At 50.6% G+C, this 17,214-nt stretch overlaps 2 protein-coding genes across 2 annotated transcripts in view; one reads left to right on the plus strand and one right to left on the minus strand.

Annotated features, from left to right (window-relative positions):
- Positions 1-7,990, plus strand: part of DELE1 (DAP3 binding cell death enhancer 1) — a 21,425-nt gene extending 13,435 nt beyond the window's left edge. Inside the window, exons 10-12 of the mRNA XM_085236909.1 lie at positions 1,455-1,611; positions 1,846-2,110; positions 5,635-7,990. Coding sequence (XP_085093035.1) covers positions 1,455-1,611; positions 1,846-2,102 — 414 coding nt within the window. The 3' untranslated portion in view covers positions 2,103-2,110; positions 5,635-7,990. The remainder of the gene's footprint in view (positions 1-1,454; positions 1,612-1,845; positions 2,111-5,634) is intronic.
- Positions 5,182-15,010, minus strand: PCDH12 (protocadherin 12). The gene is made up of 4 exons (XM_010718851.4): positions 12,031-15,010; positions 11,567-11,661; positions 10,452-10,603; positions 5,182-6,008 (listed from the first exon to the last, which is right to left on the minus strand). The coding sequence occupies exons 1-4, from the start codon at positions 14,785-14,787 to the stop codon at positions 5,647-5,649; spliced, it is 3,366 nt and encodes a 1,121-aa protein (XP_010717153.1). The 5' UTR covers positions 14,788-15,010; the 3' UTR covers positions 5,182-5,646.
- Positions 15,011-17,214: the final 2,204 nt, after the last annotated feature.

Below are 17,214 nucleotides of genomic sequence, written 5' to 3' on the forward strand. Positions count from 1 at the left end.
ATTCAGAGATTTGATATTTTTCAGGTTTTTGCTGTGTGAAAGCCACAGGGGTAGTTCTGACAATCGTTCTTCCAAACACTGCAACACTTCAGAGAACTGTGTTTTACTTTGGTTACCAAAGTAACCATTTTATCTATTTTATTCTCCCTAATTTTATCGGAACAAGCACAGAATATAAGAAATGTGTTAAAGAGTGTTCTTAAAGAACTGAGTCAGATTTCAAAGTATATTACAGTCACACATGCCATGCTAATTTGGAGATCTCCTCTCCTGGTGGTGGTCTTTGAGGTGTTCATCACGTAAGAAACCACTAGTGGAATATTTCATACTTATCTAACTTTGTATCTTGTCATATCTGAGCAGTCAAGCCTTCAACATGCTTACCTCATCTCTAAAGAAGTTTATTGCTGTCATAAACTGAGACTCGAAACATTTTGCAGGGCGCCCACTCATTGAGTTCTTTGCTTTCCTCCACCAGCTAGATCCCAGACAGCAACACTTGCAATATGTTCCTTTCTTATGGCTTTATTAAAACTTGCAAACTTGCCACTTACTTTTTTTTTTTTCTCCCAAAGCCTTATTTAGATCACTTTTCTGGCAGTTACGCTATTCAAGTAGCATTGCTGGCTTTTTCACTGGAAAAGGTCTGCATGACCACTTGCCTGTGTGTGTTTTTCAATGTCTTCAGGACTGTCATCTTTCTTTTTTGCTTGAGACCATGTTCCCAGCATTAGATGAGAAACATAAAGTGCACATCTTACATGCAGACATATTTATGGGTTTGGATTTGCTGACCCATCTGCAATTTCTGGTTCATCCTCAGCAGTTGCATGTGCCTGAGTAGTTCATGCTTTTTCTGTAACACTTACTTGCTTGACTTCCTTTCTGCTGCTTGAGATTTCTTCTGGAATATAATTAGGTGGGGCCGAGCATGCTAGTGGTTCACTGTTGCGTTGCTGGCCTGATGGACTGCAGGGTTGCCAAGGGGAATCTTCCGGCCTTGGTAACAAGACCTCTGGCATTTGTTCTGTTTTTACAAGACATCTGTGTGAACTGTAGTACGGTATTCCACAGGGTGTGTTCACAGTTTGGGTGTGAGCAGGATGTGGGTGCAGTGAGGCCTTTTAGCTCTGACCCCCAAGACAGTCTGGATGCTCTGGGGAGACAGCTGCTCTTTTGTTCCTGTGACACAGACCTGGACGGTGAAGGGCAATCAATGACTTTAATTAGAAAGGGACAGGGAGGAGTGGAGTCAGAGGTATCTGGTGAGAATTTCTACTTGACGATGTGCTTGTCAAAGGAAGGGACAAAATTACCAAAGATACAGTCTGAGGAACCAAAGATAGAGGAATAAACTTCAAAGTTGGTGCTAAGGACTGTCTGTTCTCCTTTTGTACGCTGTCGTCACTTCTCCATCGTGTGGGGCTGATTACTGTTCTGTCTCCTGTGGCTAGGATGCCCAAAGCAGATACCATGTGGGCGTTTGCTATGAGAAGGGCCTTGGGGTGCAGCAGAACCTGGCAGAAGCGATGAGGCACTATCGACAGTCAGCTGCTGCAGGGAACAGGAACGCTCAGGAGAGGCTGCGAGTGATAGAAGAGGAGATGGAAGGTACAATGGGCCGTGGGTGAAGAGGGTTTGTGGGACTGCATCGTGACATGGGCCTGTATTGCCAGAGGAAGGGTGGCACAGTACCATGGCAAAAAGAAATCCTTTTTATTGAAGGCAAGGGAGCACTTTTCTTTCTCAGTTGTTTGCACTTCTTAACAGCTATTTCCAGTCAAGTGGAAAAGCTGTTCCCATAGTCTGATGCATCATGAAGATCTTGTTTTAATGTACTTTCAGATGTGCAAAGAAAGCACCCATTCCCTTTTGGAATGAGAGCCTCTTCCTCCAGCCCCTGTTTCTGGGCCACCGAGCGCATGCCTGCAGGTCTCCATACCTTCCAGCCAAGACAACCTGCCCTCACCCTGCCCCACTCCTGGAGTGCAGACAGACTCCATATGATGACCCTTGGCAGCACTGAATGGAGCCATGCTCTAGGAAACAGGGCGAGTCCACTGGAGCTGCAAGGTTTGGAGCCCCACCACTGTGGTTACTAGAGCAGCTGGTAAGTGGAACAGGCAGGCAAAAGGGAAGGTGGGCCTTCTTGTTGTGTGGGACTGGAAGCAGGGTAGTAGTGAGTGGTAAGAGAAGGTTCCTTTTCCATTAACAGAAAGCTATTTTACAGTACAGGGGTTTTCAAATTAAAACTTGTGATATCTCCTATGCCACCACGTGGCTTAGCCCTCTCCCTGCCAACGCAAGGCCCTTTTTTATGCTCCTCCACTTCCATGTGAAGCTAATCTCCCACCATGCTATGGTGGGTACAGTTTGGGGCTATAATTTCAGTAGCTATGTACATCTTTCACGTGGTTTCAGAGCAATGCTTCCAAGGCACCGTATGGTGATGCTGGCAATTAACTGAGCGAGTCTGGCCTGCAGTCCCTGAGGCAATTTGATCTTACCTCAAGGTAGATTTCCAGCACAATCTGGGCTTCTCTCTACATGGACACTGCAGCAGTTCAGTCTGCTTTAAGACCTTGTCCAAAACAATGCAAGCAAGAGAGTATTTTCTTGTTATTAGGGCCTAGGTTTCTGTAGGATGCAATTGATGAATCTACGTGTGCTGGTGGAAGTAATGCTGTCTTCAGCCATCCTGTGCCTTTGTCGGTGCCCTTCAGTCCCCAGTTATTATTCCTTCAGCTCTGGCAGTGAGTTGCTCTCATGGGGGCATCCCTTTGAGTCACAGTAAGCAAGGTTTGCTTCAAAATTTATATTGTACGTGTGTGCTAAGCACGTCATCTCATTTCCACCAAAGTGCTAAGGGACATTCCCAGCAGGCGGTAGCCAACGTCAGGCAGCAGAGGCAAGCAGCTGGTATGATAATTTCTTCCATTGGGGCAGCTGAGTCCGGAAAAAGGCATTTGTCCACACAAGTTTAAGCTGATTCAAGGGCATATGTACAAACTGTCCAGCTTCCTGTAGCTATCTGTGCTGCTCTGGTGCTTTGTGTAAATCAGGCTCTGAAAACAAAGGCGACAGCCCCATTCTGAACTTGCTGTGGTCTCCATTCAGCCAGGGAGGGGCACAGCAACAGCTCAGTGCATCCAATAGCTCAGATTGTTCTTCTGATCTGGTCTTTTTGCTCAGACCAAACTTTCTTGGACCGTTTCCTTTATCAAGCAGGATACAATTAGCAGGAAATTCCTCGGGTGTATTTCCTATTCTGCAATAATCCACAGTGTGCTTACGCAGTGATTGGGATAGGACAGGAGTGAGGGATGGGGGGAGCTGGAAGCAATTTGCAGAATCAGGAAACTGAACTAAGGGGAATTTGTCTCCCTTTTAACCTGCTTGCTGTGATGTATTTTTGTGTAAAGATTGTCCTTTGACGGGAACGTTGAAGTGATGTACCAGAAGAAGATGTGAGGCTCTGCCGTTTTTTTGTCCTCTGTGCATCCCCAAGATGCAGAGGAATCCTGTCAGGCTGCAACTCCTCGCTGTCACAGATATGCCACCCTCATAGTTTGCACAGCTGCATCTCAGTTAGAATTTGGCTCACTGTCATTGTTTTGGTGCAAGAGCCTGTTTTGTTTGTGAAACAAAACAGCAAGACATTTGTATCAGCAGTGTGGCAGTATGAGCATGCTAGGGTAAACTCATCAGTGTAATTTATTGACAGAGATGGGGTCATCTGTGAAGCACTTTGGAGATTCCAAGTACAACAGTGGGTGCCTGGGGTATTAAGAAGGCCACCTGGGGAAATCTTAATGTGTTGCTCTTGCTATTTGGTCCCAAGAGCAACAGGGAGGGGAAAAAAAAAAAAAAAGGTTTTGTTTCCTTTAAAATTATGTGTCTGATTCTGTGCTGCTGTGCTTGTGTGTGCATGCTAAAAACAGGGCACAGTAACCTCCGGGTGCATGGAAAGGGAGTGTGGGTAGGATGCTTTTACAGAGTCACAGAGTCATAGGGGTTGGAAGGGACCTCCGGAGATCATCGAGTCCAACCCCCCAGCTTTTGAAAAGCTCATATCTGTTGGGTGGCACTGTCCATTCTTATTCAACTTAGTAGTAAAAGTGAAGGCTAAAAATACCTCCCTAAGACACCTGATGCAGCAGCTTCAGTGCCAGCAAATTGCTTTTGGAGAAACCTTTGTTGTGTGAAGTGCGGAACCTGTGGAGAACTCAGTGCAGTGTTTTTAATGTAAAGGTGGTGTGGCAAAGGAAGCAGTGTGTGCAGAGCACTGCTGGCCCTGTGTTGTGATGGGGGGTAGGCTGGCAGTTTCTTCTCAACATATCTTTTGTAGTCACTCAGGAAGCAACAGCGCTGTGTATCCTTAGCAGTGGGAGTGATGCCTTTCCTTTATTCCCATAGCACGATTCTACGTAGCATCGCTTTGCTAGAGTGACACATGTTTGTTCTGTGCTTTGTATCTTAGTTGGAAAACAAAACAACAATGGTACAGAGAAAGGAGTCCTGCATGTGTGTGATCCAGCAGTGCTTACCTGTCGTCTCCATTCTCCCAAAACTTCTACTGCTCCTCCACCCCTCTGCCAGCTGTGTACCACTGCCAAAGCCTACAGATCCTCTCCCAGTGCCTGTGTCCCTGTTGTCTTGCCATTTTGAGTTCAAGTTCCCATGGTTAACAACACCTTTGTGTGCCTCTTCTTCTATTACTAGTATCTGTATCTCAGTTTTTCGACACATGCTGTTATTCCAAAGCAGTCTTAAGAGCTCACATACACATGAAACAAAATGAAAACCTATAGTATGGGTGAAGCTTGTGACTGAATATTTCAAAGCTGTTTTCACGCTTCCCTTTTCCCAGGTTACCTTTGACAGACTCCAGCCATCTGTTGTCTGCTTCTGGGCAAGGACTATGCTCCAAAATCCAGTGGCCCTCAAAAAAGAGCGTAGAAAAAGGAATTGTGAGCACCTAGTGTAACCACAGGAGAGATGCCAGAGTAGAAGGGGGTGATTTGGGGGCATTTTACAAAATGCCAAGTTCCCAGTGTTAGAAAAAAGCTGAAAGCATCGCGAAGAAACCCCTTTCTGAGTTGCCTTTTCAGGCTTTCTGCAAGCACAGCATTGTCTCAGCTATATTGGACCTTGTTGCAGAAATATAGCGTTAGAAAAAAAAAAAAACAAAACCTGTTTTATTTAAATAAGAACTGAGATCATGGAGCCGAACTCTGCAGCATGTTGCAAAGTCCGTGACCATACTAGTTTATCCTCTGTGCTGCACAGCCTGTAGTCACATGGGTATATCTGTGTCGTTCTCGGGTGCGATCTGACAAAGCCCCCTCACTCAATCTGCCTGCCCTGGGAGGAGAGGGCTCTCCTGCTGTTGTGTGAGTTGTGTGTGATCATAAGGTGAAAGATGAGGGTGGAAGAAGAGGAGAGACAGGAACAGGCAGGGGGAAGGGAGCTAAACACAGCGAAATCAGTCGTGGAGAAATTTGATGGGGTGAGGCAAAGGGAGATATATGCCTATCATGATCAGTCTAGACATGAATGATGCTCTGGACCTCTTAAAACACATGTGCACCCAAATAGAGAAAGCTTTGTTTGACTCTCGTCTCCTTGCTACAGCTGCCAAGCTGCCTACAGAACAGGAGCACTGTCATCCAGTCCAAGGCTCTTCCCACGTGCTGACAGCTGCCGCAGAAGCCCCGAGCCTGTTTCGTTGTGCACTTGGACCTTCTGGGACAGAATCATTTCGAAGAGGGTGCTCATTTCTGAGAGGAAGGTGCTGGCCAGCCTTGTCCCAGCAGCATTCGAGTCAGAGCCATTGCCTTTCCCAAAGGTCTCAAAGGTCCGTGGTTTTTCCTGCCCCACAGCTTCCTCATCCTGTGGTGAGTGCAGGGAGCCAGGGATGAAGACGTTGTCCTTGTAATTGCTGGTGGGTGGCAGGGAGAGCCGTGCCACCCATGCTGGATCAGCCGTCAGCCTCTTGAGGGCCAGCTCTGGAGGGAGCGAAAGCAAGAACTGGTGGTGAGACATGAGGTGGAGGAGACCAAAGGAGAAAAGACGAGAAATGCGGAGACTTCCTGAAATGGAATCTTGGAAGACTGATTGTAAGCAAAGCTAGAGTTAAGCTACCAGCAGCATAATTCAAACTGACGGCTTAAAAAAGAAACGAAACTTGGTTTAAAACTCCTATGTTTTGTTTTGTTTTGAATAACCATTAGGATTTCTTTGCATTCCCATTTGTTGTGGTCTCTAGTGCACTTCACTACATGGTGAGCAAAGCCAAAGAAAGTGAAGGCTTAGGACTACAGGGGATACAACAACGGAAAGCTTCCAAAGGGGAAATGTCAAACAGAAAAAGGTCAGTGGTGGATTTCCCTTATAGGTCACTCTGGAGTAGGGATTGGCTGCTGAGTAGTCAGGTTGAGACCGAAAAGAAATGGGTTATTGCAAAAACAGTAATAATAGAAGTGGAATGAAATTCTGGATTATGAAATGCACAGCTGGGTGGTTGAGAGCTAGTAACAAAATATTGAGCTATAAAGTAGTTGTTCATCAATTGGAAACAGATGAGCAGCAGTGGGAGCCTAGTGTGGGTGTTGGCTGCAGGCTCATTAATGTACCAGTAATGTGATTCTGCCCTGAAATGGGCAAATGAAATCATACAGTGTGTTGGTCAAGGTATTCCCTGTTGGCATAAAGACATATCCGTGGCATTGTTATTAGGTCTGGCAAAACCTGATTAGAGGTATTACATACAAATCTGATTATCCCTCCCTAAGAAAGAGGATCTAAAATGACAGAAGTGCAGAGAAATACTGTTGAGATGAAACAAGAGCGAGCCGAGCTTACAAGATGGAGACCCCAGAGGTAGGGTTGCTTAGCCTGCTGAAGCAAATGCTCACTGGGGATCTGATTGCAACCTGCCATTATTTTGATGAGTTAAGCACCGACAAAGGAAATCTCTGTGCTTAAAATAGTGTTGGCAAAAGAAGAAATGATTAAAAGTGTCCGTGAATAAACATATACTGGAATTTAAAGGAAGGACCTCATAGCAGAGCGAGCTTGGAATATCTTCCTCACCAGGCAGCAGGAAAGGAAATGGATTCTTATTTTAAAGTAGAGCTTTGCAGTTGATAAACAGACTGATGTACACAGAAGCTGCTCTCCCCTGCTCTGATCCATATCCTAAGCAGAGCCTCGAACTGCTGGAAGGTGTGAAGGGACAGGCAGGTTTGTGAAACTTCTTCTGTAAGAGAGCAGCAAAACAACTGGTGTCTCGTAACAAAAATGTGAAACACCACAACAGCCTCAATCAGAGGGGAAGAGTTGGTGTCAGTATAAGAAGTATGCCTCTCTCACTGACTTACAGTGAGCTCAGAAAGGAGGGTCCCCATTCTGAAGCACTTGTGCTGTTTCTAGAAGATAATGACCTGCTGGAACCTGAGACAGCCTCACAGACAAGTCACCTTCCTCAGCCAGCTAAGTAGTTACCTTTTTTCTCTGAGACAGAATTGTGCCTCAGTGTGCATGGGGTGAGGGAGAGCTGGGATTCAAAACTAGGGAAAGAGGGGAAGGCAGATGCGTTACTTAAATTTTGTTTCAGTGGAAACCTCAAAATTCTGTCATGTTTGAAGCTTTCCTTCTGCAGCCTCAGCATTTTCTTTTCATCACAGTGACTGTTCCTTAAGAGCTCTCCCAAGTATGCTGAAGCCCCATGCATTTGCTTTAAAACAGCCACAGCTCTGTTCTCCTCAGTCTGTGTGCAACCACTGTGCTCATTGAGTACTGGGATGCTTCAGCTCTGGAGCAGAGCAACCTGCTCACTGCAGGGAGAGCTGAGACTCAGTGGGCTGATTGTTCTGGCCCCTGCGACCGTGAAATCCTTCAATTAGGTGTGTTGAATTTGACCGATAACCTTACTGCCTTATTTTAACAGTGTTTTGTTTTATTATCAATAAAGACGTATCTCTTGCCAGCCACCGAGTGCTCTGTTTTGCTGGTAGGGGATAGGTGCTGCTATGCTGTTCTGAGTGTGAATAGCTCAGGTGAGGGCTGGCTGCTTTGCAGTGTAAACAACCCAATAGCCGGCTGGGCCAGATCATTCCTGCAGTTTTTCCCCCACTGTGAATAACACAAAGGCCCAGACAGCCCCAGCCAGCTGTTAGGATACTTCTGAGCACAAGCAATGCTTCCTTCCTCCCTCTTTCAGGATGCAGGTCTACTTCTGTTTGTGTTTGGGAGAGAAGGAAGGAGTCCAGCAGCTCTGTTGTCTGCTCTCTGTTGCCTTTTTGGGAAGGTCTGGGCTCACAGTTAGGGCTATTTTTCACCACAGCCTCTTTTGTCACGTCCAGCACTACAACATGAGCAGGAAGGCACCAGCACAGACTCAGCACGCACCACTGGTATTTAGGGTGAAATTCAAGTGATTTGGTAAAAGGCTTCTTTCCTACCAACTGCAGGAAGTATGGGAGGCATGCCTTTTTGGGTATGCCTGGCCATAGCACAGATTACTTAAGTTACCACAGTTTGCTGCAGTCATCCCCCCAGCTTAAATCATCTGCTTGCAAGTGGCATGGAGAATATATAAATCAGTGCTATAAGCCAAGCGAAAAAACAAACAAAGCAAAACAAAAAAAAAACCACAGCAGGCCATAAACATTCCTGAGAACACCGAATAACCTTATTCTGATCGGTGGGCATGGAGAGCTGTTACAGCCCAAGATCTTACTGCGGTGTGAAAGGAGAAGGTGAAGCTGCAGCAGCAAAATTCAATGAATTCTTCATCACTGCGCTTGCTGTGGAGGAGCACAGAGACTCCACAAAGCAATTTCTGCTGCAGGACGTGAGTCAGACTAACTCTTTCAAATGGAAATGCCAGTAGAAGAGATTTGGAACAAATCAATAAAAGGAACATGTAGAAAATGTCAGGCCCAGATGGTATCCACCCCAGAGTGCTGGAGGAACTCAGATATGAAATTGCTCAGTTTATTAGCTGTTGTTCGTTAACTACTTCTTCAAATAAATACAGTATCAGAGGAGCAGAAGGTAGAAATGATGACATGAGCTTTTAAACTCATAAAGGTGAATCTGGTCTGGGCAGATTCATAGGAATCATTATATACGAGCTAATAGCTGAATACCTGTTACACAGACAGGAACTGACACGACATTTGCAAGATTGTGTTCTCCAAATGTGTTGGTGTCTCTGAAGAAGGTAGATGATGAGTCCTGGCTGATAGAAGACACCTGAGTTTGCGGAGGACTTGAGCTGCACCTGAATTAACAGCCAGGTTGTGTTAGGAAGTAAGGAATGTTAAAAGCCAGGAAGAAAGGGAAGGACTAAATCTTCCCCAGAAAGAGTCGTTAGAGGAGTCTCAGCAGTTGAGACCTGCACTGTTCTCCATAGGGGTAAGCGATGCAGAGCAGTGGCTGTGTTAGCACTGATTCCACTAAAACACCCAGAGATGTAAAAGCAAGAGCTGCTGAAGGACCTAAATCCCAGTGACATGAGCAAAAAATGGCTGGTGGGTTTCTCTGTCTCTGGATAACCAACATGGGAAACCACACATCGTGTTGGTTACTCCTTCCTGGAGGGATTTGGGACCAACGTGTCAATGACAGCTCAGTGTGCAGCCTGGGCAGCAAAGGGATGAGGAACAACCAAAAAAACCTCCTTATACCACCAAGACAGATGAATCCCAAACACTGCACACAATTCCGGTCAGCGCATCTCAACAAATACATTAAAAAACTGGTAAGAATGTAGAAGAAAACAAGGATGGTAACAGGAGACAAGAGTGAACCTGTTCAGCCTGGTAGGAAGGAGGGACCTGATGGGACTCAGGGGCTCTAGAAGATCACAAAGGGCAGAACTCTTCACTTTTCTTACTCCACGTGGACCAGAAGGCCATAAAACAGAGCTCTCAGATCAACATGGGAAGCAGAGTTTTTGATTAGCATGCTGTTAAGCTGGACTTCACTCCTATGCTACAGAAGAGGCCAACCTCACAAATCAGAGCAGATGGATCTATGGAGGAGGAAAGTCTACCAAGGACGGTCAGATGCATGGACAAATCCAGCATGAAGCTTAGCAAGTCTCTTTGGTATCAAATGGTGCCGCACCAATAGCACAGAGTGCACCAGCACTCTATGATGAGCTGTCCCCTGCCTTAGAATCAGAGAATCATTAAGGTTGGGAAGACCAACGAGATCATCTAGTCCAACCACCAACCCATCGCCACCATACCACGGAACCACCCCCTTCACTGCCACATTTACCCTTTCCTTTTAAACCTCCAGGGACAGCGATTCCACCACCTATCTGGGCATACATCCCTCAGCCCAGCCAATATTAACTTCCCACTGGGGTTAGCTGTTGTGTGGGGACATCCTACTGCTGTACCCCAGTCCCAATGCATGCACCAAGGCCGCCTCACCAGCCTGTGGCTCCAGCAGGGTCTCCAGCTCCTCTCCCACCAGCTGCTGCACCGACAGCTCAAAGCCACTCTCCGAGTCACGGTCCTCAGCCTCGCTCTCGCCGTGCCCACTGTCCTTCGTGCTCAGGCAGTCAGCATCCAGCCCCGCTGCCCTGCAAGGTTCCAAATATCCAAGTCACACATCAGCCTCTGCCTTGCTTATTTTGAAGATGGTTGTCCTAATCCCCCATAAAATGACCAAGAAATGGGTTGTGAGCATCATTCTCCAGCTGCCCTTGGTCCCACAACTCCACGCACCCCATTCATCTGCAAATGGCCCTTCAGATGGGCCTGTATGTGTCTTCAGAAATGCCACATTTTAGTCTGTTATGCTTGAAAACATGAGCAAAAGCATGGGGATCAGGGTTGGTCACAGACTCTTTGAAAACTGGGCTCCAGCTGGGTGCTGAGCAACTTGAGTATGGAGGAACTGCCTGTGTGCAGGACCAGGTGAGGAGCACACAAGCCCAGTCCTGTCCCAAAGCAGCTCTTCATCCCTCACCAAGCTCACAGAGGGAGCTGGTGATGGAAAAGGTGGAGAAAACTGTGTCTGGCCATGGCATGGAAAATGGAGACAGGGGGGACACAGGGAAGTGGAGATGAAGACCTGGCATACTCAGGAGCTTCCATCTAGAGCTGTCAACAACATAATTTAATGGGAACAGCATAAAGTGTGCCTCCGGGATAGTCTCCAGCACACAGCTGGGGTATCTCAGACTTTCCTGTGTCTTCAAGCAGTGTCTTCTGACCTTGTGCAGGAAGAGATGCCCTGAACCAACATCAACATGCACCCAGAGCAGTGAGACGTCTCATTCTTTCATCCGTGTGCTGCTCCCTCCAGAGCTGGGACCCTCTCTGCTCACCTTTCCATCACACTGATGTTTCCTCAGCAATGGTAGACAGACAGGTCATGGCCATTGGGACCTCAGGTGGGTACAGAAGGAGCTGCAAAAGGTGCCCCAGGGAAGAGACAAAGAGCATTCCTAGGAGGGATCTGAGTCCATTGGTGTGGAGGTGAGAGCAGAGGAACATCTCCTGGGGAGGAGGACCTGCAGGGAGGTGTGAGCAGACCTTACCTGCTGCCATTCTTGGCCGTGTACTTGTTTCCCCTATGGTTTGTTTTGGGCTGGAACTGACCCTGGTGCAGCAGAGACAGCAGCTGGGAGATTTGCTGTAAGGCAGGAAAAGCACGTTGAGCCCTGCAAACACTGCACAAGCTGCTTCCTGCCCGGACGTCCCCTCTGAGCTGCACCACCTTTTTATAGCGTTTCCTCCTCCTGCAGATGGCTCAGCATCCCTACGTTGGGCAAAACAAGGCCCCTCGCAGCCCACCTGGCCCCAGTACTTCCCCTGTGCCCTGGCACTATCCCTGCACGAAGCCCCCTCCATGCGAGATGGTTTTCCTTCCCCAGCATCACCCCAGCTCCCCACATGTCCCAGGAACATACCATTCCATTCCCTGGGCTGCACAGTCCCACCCCTATTCCCAGGCAAACGTTGGGATCTCCGTGCCTGCCACAGGTCATGGGACGTCGCCTACCTGCACAGGGGCTGACTCCATGGCAAATTCCCCATTGGGACTCTGCTCCGCAAGGGCCACCAGTGACAGCCGCACCAGGCTGCGCAGGATGTGCTGGGGCGGCCGGGGCTGCGGGGCTGACAGCGGGGGCTCCTCGGGCGGTAGCTTCCCCACCACGTCCGTGGGGCTGTTTTTCGGCCTGTGGGACGGGCAGGGCTGGCGCTGCACGATGGGGAGGGTGAACATCCCCTGCTCCTCATCTGAGTCCCTGGAGACCCTCTGGTTCCTCAGGGTCCGGTAGAGAGTAGGGGTGAGAAGTGGGGGAGGCTGCGGGGAGCCCTCCACGTTGGGCTGCTGGGACTCAGCCCCCCGGGGCCAGCCCCGTGGTGTGGGCACCAGGTGGATGTCGGCCTTCTGGATCTGACGGGGTGGCTTCTTCAGCTGCTGCTGCCTGTGGGCATCCTCTGCCTCACGGCAGTTGTAGGCCATGCCGTCCTTCTTCTCCTTCTTGCGCAGGGACAGGGTTAGGGCTGAAAGGAGAAGGCAGCTGCCCAGGAGTGCAGCCAGGCAAATGGCGGCCACCACAGGTGGGCTTAGCCAGCCTGGCCCCCCAGCTGACATTTTGGAGAAGGCTCCATGGCGTCGGAAGAGCAAACGCACGCAGGCCTGGGCGTGCAGGGGTTCATCCCCACCATCACTGATGAGGACGGCCAGGTCTCGCTGGGTGCCAGCCAGCCCACTGGCATTGCTGGCGTTGAGGAAGGCCTGTCCTGAAAGTGGGTCCAGCACCACGAGCCCCGCACCATCCCCACCCACAATGTCGTATCGCAGAGCCCCATTGCGGCCGGAGTCTCCATCCCTAGCCACTATGGTGAAGAGCAGAGGAGTGTCAGAGCATGACACATTGGCCAACACTGTCCCCATGGCACTCCCGTTGCCAGAGGTCACCCAGACACAGCCCGTCTCTGCACCCACCAGCACAGACAGCGTGGCCATGCCCCCCACCAGCGGCGGCTCAGTGACCACGGGGGCATTGTCATTCCGGTCGAGTACCTCCAGCCTAACAGACACGTTGGAGGCCAGCACAGGCTGGCCACCATCCTCTGCAGTCACCAGAAATTCCAGGCTGCTCATCTGCTCATGGTCAAAAGCTCGGAGGGCAATGATGTCCCCACTGGTGGGATTGATGGAGACCAGGCCTGACACTGTGGAGTCCCGGATGCTATAGGTGACCTTCCCATTGAAGCCCAGGTCAGGATCGGTGGCATGGACAGTGAGCAGGAAGGCCGGCACATCACCATTCTCCTCCACGACACACTCATAGGAGGTCCTCTCAAAGGTGGGAGCGTTGTCATTGACGTCGCTGATGCAGATGGTGAGGTGCTTCCACACTGCCAGGGAGTGCTCGCCCTGGTCCCGTGCCACCAGAGTCAGGTTGTACTCAGCACGCAGCTCCCGGTCCAGCACGGCATTGGTCATCAGCAGGTAGCTGTGGCTGTTGGTCTGCTTCAGCCTGAAGTGGTCATCCCCTGGGCTCAGGGAGCAGTGCACAAGCCCGTTGTTCCCTGAGTCAGGGTCACTGGCTGTCACCAGAGCCACGAAGCTGTCTTTGGGGACAGCCTCGGACACCACGGGTTCCCATGCTGCCCAGCTGACACGGACATCGGGAGCATTGTCATTGACATCCAGCACCCGGACCACCACCTTGCAGTGTGCTGGGATGGGGTTGGCACCCAGGTCCCTGGCCTGCACATCCAGTTCGTAGGCATGGGTCTCCTCGTAGTCCAGTGGGCGCCTCAGGACCACGCTGCCCCCGCGGGCATCAATGCCAAAGGTGCTGAGCACCTCTGGAGGTGCATGCTTACTGAGGCTGTACTCAATCTCCCCATTGGGTCCCTGATCGGGATCGGTGGCCGTGACCGTCACCAGCAGTGTCCCAGGCAGAGCATCCTCCCGAACCTCAACCACCAGTGAGCTCTCTGCAAAAACGGGGCTGTTGTCATTAGAATCAAGGACAATTACTTTGATTAAAGCAGTACCTGACCGAGGAGGCTCCCCGTGGTCAGCAGCTGTCAGCACCAGGTCGAAGGAGGAGTGCAGCTCTCGGTCCACTTCTTTAACCACGACGAGCTCAGCATGCTTTGTGCCGTCAGAGCCGGAGACAACTTCCAGTGCAAAGTGCTCGCTGGGGGACAGCGCATAGGAGCAGTGTGCGTTAGGGCCAGCGTCGGCGTCCAGCGCTCTGTCCAGCGGGATGTGCATCTGCAGCGATGCGCTCTCTGACATCTCCAGCTCCAGCTCAGACATGGGGAAGCGAGGTGAGTGGTCATTGATATCCAGAACTTGAACCTCCACGTGGATCAGAGCCATCTGCTCAGCTGCCAGCACGTCGAAGGACACCCAGCAAGGATCGCTGTGCCGGCACAGCTGCTCCCTGTCCACGCGCCCGGCCGTGCTCAGCTCGCCATCCCCGCTCCCCACGCGCAGAGGAAACATCCCAGGGCTCTGCAGCAGACGAAAGTTTTCCCCCATTTCACCGCTTTCACCGTGCTCAAAATGCTCAGCCAACATCCCTATCACGGTGCCCTCCGGCACCTCCTCAAACAGGCGGTACTGCACCGTGATGGTGGCCACCTCCTGTGCATCAGCGGAGAGGAAGAAGAGCCACCAGAGGGCCCTGAGCTGTAGAGGCAAGTGACCCAGCAGCAGCAGCCCACCGAGGATGCCCATTGCCCAGCTGTGGGCTGTGGCTGTGGGCTCACCCGCCTGCCTCTGCATCCTGCACAGACCTCAGGGTGAACACCAAGACACCGTGTCTTCACTTGTTGCCCATTGCCACTCACCAGTTGGGAAAGAGAAGAAAGAGTGAGAGTTTCTGGAGGCTGTCCCCTGCCTTGCCATCGCCCCAGGATGGGTGGCCGAGCATCCTGGGCTGGAGCATCCCAACAAGGAGCAGTGGGGTCGGCCACCACTGCAGCCAGGAGTGGTGTCCGGTGGTGGGAGGTGGATCGGCTGAGCTTCCTATGGAAACTCCACCTACAGGAAAAGGGAGGCCCGGCTCGGCACAATGCCGGCGGGGTGGGGGCTCATAGGTCAGCAGGCCATGGGGTCTATGAGGTATGGAAGTGCTCCTCATCTCCAGCCTGCAGGGACTGTCATTGTGTTCACCTGCAAAATGCATTTGATAGAGCATACGGTTCCTGCATCTGGTCCTGGATCCAACAACAAAACCGCACACATGCTTATCATCCGAAATTGGGATCCTGCTCTTTGTCTGTGGGGGAATACATGCTTGGGGAAGCTCTCTGCAAAGCCCAGAGGTGACAATGGGCATCTGTTCCTGCATCACCCTAAGGGCTTCTTCCCCACACTGTTGTCTTTCTGACTTGCTCTCATTTGTTCTAATTTGTCCAAACTCAGCTGTAGCCCTCACTCCTCTGCTTTTTTCTGTTGATTTTGAGGGCGATGTGTCCACAATTTCCACCACATGGCTTTTGAATGAATCAGTGTTCAGTTTTCCCCTGAGCACTCAAGGAAGACTTTTGGCAATGCATGAAACTCACTGCAGTGTACAGACTGGTGCAGTTCAGCCATGGCACCGGGACTCATGATGCTGGGCTTAGCCCCATATCCAGGTGACCTTGGCCGAGTCATTTCCCTTCTTTGTGCAGTGGCTTCCTCTATGGCCAAGGGAGGCAAAGCCACGAGCTATCGGCAGGGATGCTCTCAGGATGCCCGCAGTGGGAGGGGAGGATGTCTCGCAGCCCTGGGTGGCTTTGGGTGGTGGGGAGGGACAGAGCTGCTTCCTGCTGGGGTCAGCACGGCCTCAGGAGCTGCTGTGTGTTGTGGTGTGGCAAGCAAAGTGACGCAAACAAATGCAGAGATGGTGAGTGGGAGATGAGCTGGGATGTGCCAGGAGCACCGCCAGTAACATAAGATTCGGTGCTCAAAATGAATGAGGTCCCCTCCCTCTCTTGCTTCCTGTTCACCCACAGGCAGGCTTCCAGCTTGCAGGTGCTCCAGGACCTTCGCAGCCAACTTGCAGCTCCAGACTTCCCCCTGGGAGGCTGCATCTCACACCCTCCACAGACAGCTCAGGATAAGCACCTGCTCTGCTCAGCTGTTGCACTGATCTTCAGCCACCACATGATGCTGCTCATGCCTGAAGCGGATGCAGAAGCCATTCACTGGTGTGAGAGCCTGGCTGCTTGAAGCTCCACCACAGGGACACCCCACCATCCCAGAACTGCACATCACCAGGCAAACCCAGCCTGGACACAATGGATCAATCTCTGCTGTGGCTTTCCTATTTCATGGGTTATTTGGGGCTGAAATCTCCCAGCAGCTCCAGAGAGAGCTCAAAAGATGGATTTTCCCCAGGACTGAGGTGTAGGCAGCTGCAGTCATGTTCAGATACAGGCTGCAGGAGGGTCCTCACTGCTCTGGTGCAGTGGAAGGAGAGTGTGTCACACCAGAGAGCATTGCTCTCGTGATTAGTGTAAGGAGGAAAATGTGGAAGGAAAAGAATTGTTTTGAGTCTATGAAAATTAACATCAGAAGTGAAGAGTGCAAAAATAATATCAGTCACGTGAGAGGAGTAGAAAACGGACATGCATGAAGAGGTCCCCAGATTTGTCCTCACTGAGATGATCAAAGCCTCATCCGTGCAGGAATGCAGGAGCTGTTTGTTCCCCTCTCTGCTCCATGGAGGGATGCAGTGCCAGAGGCCTGGAGGGATGAGCCTTAGGAGGGGTTGCAGGCACTCAGCCTCACGCTGGTTGCTGCCCCTGGCAGGCAACTGTGGGTGGAGATGGGGTGAGCAGAAGGGTGAGAGCAGAAGAGCTCCATCACACAACCAATCATGATTTGGGACTTCATTGTCCCTGTTTCCATCCCTTTGGAAGAGCTCATAGGATGCCCCAAGCTGGAAGGGACCCACAAGGATCAGTGTCCAACCCCACGGTGGCTCCATACACCATGATTCAACCCAAACCCTACAGCTGAGAGCGCTGTGCCAGCTCAGATGAGTTTCCCTGCCCCGGGAGCAGGGGCTGACCCCGCTGCCCATAACCTCCTTCCAGGCTGCTGGGCTGGTCAGGGGACCTGAGCACAGAGGAAATAGATGAGAGTGAGCCCCATGAAGCCGGTTTTGTTGGCTTTATTTGGACAGTTTGACACACCTGAGCAATGGCAATAAGTTTGGAA

Source organism: Meleagris gallopavo, chromosome 15 (assembly GCF_905368555.1).
Source record: "Meleagris gallopavo chromosome 15, MGAL_WU_HG_1.1, whole genome shotgun sequence".
Lineage (NCBI taxonomy): Eukaryota > Metazoa > Chordata > Aves > Galliformes > Phasianidae > Meleagris > Meleagris gallopavo.

What these genes read in the sequence shown, in the direction of transcription:
- PCDH12 (XM_010718851.4), bottom strand. Translation starts at nt 14,787, where the DNA reads ATGCAGAGGCAGGCGGGTGAGCCCACAGCCACAGCCCACAGCTGGGCA. An exon ending in TGGAGTCAGCCCCTGTGCAG is followed by an intron (nt 11,662 to 12,030) that starts GTAGGCGACGTC and finishes CCTGCCTTACAG; the next exon opens with CAAATCTCCCAGCTGCTGTC. An exon ending in CCTGCTGGAGCCACAGGCTG is followed by an intron (nt 6,009 to 10,451) that starts GTGAGGCGGCCT and finishes CGCTCCCTCCAG; the next exon opens with AGCTGGCCCTCAAGAGGCTG.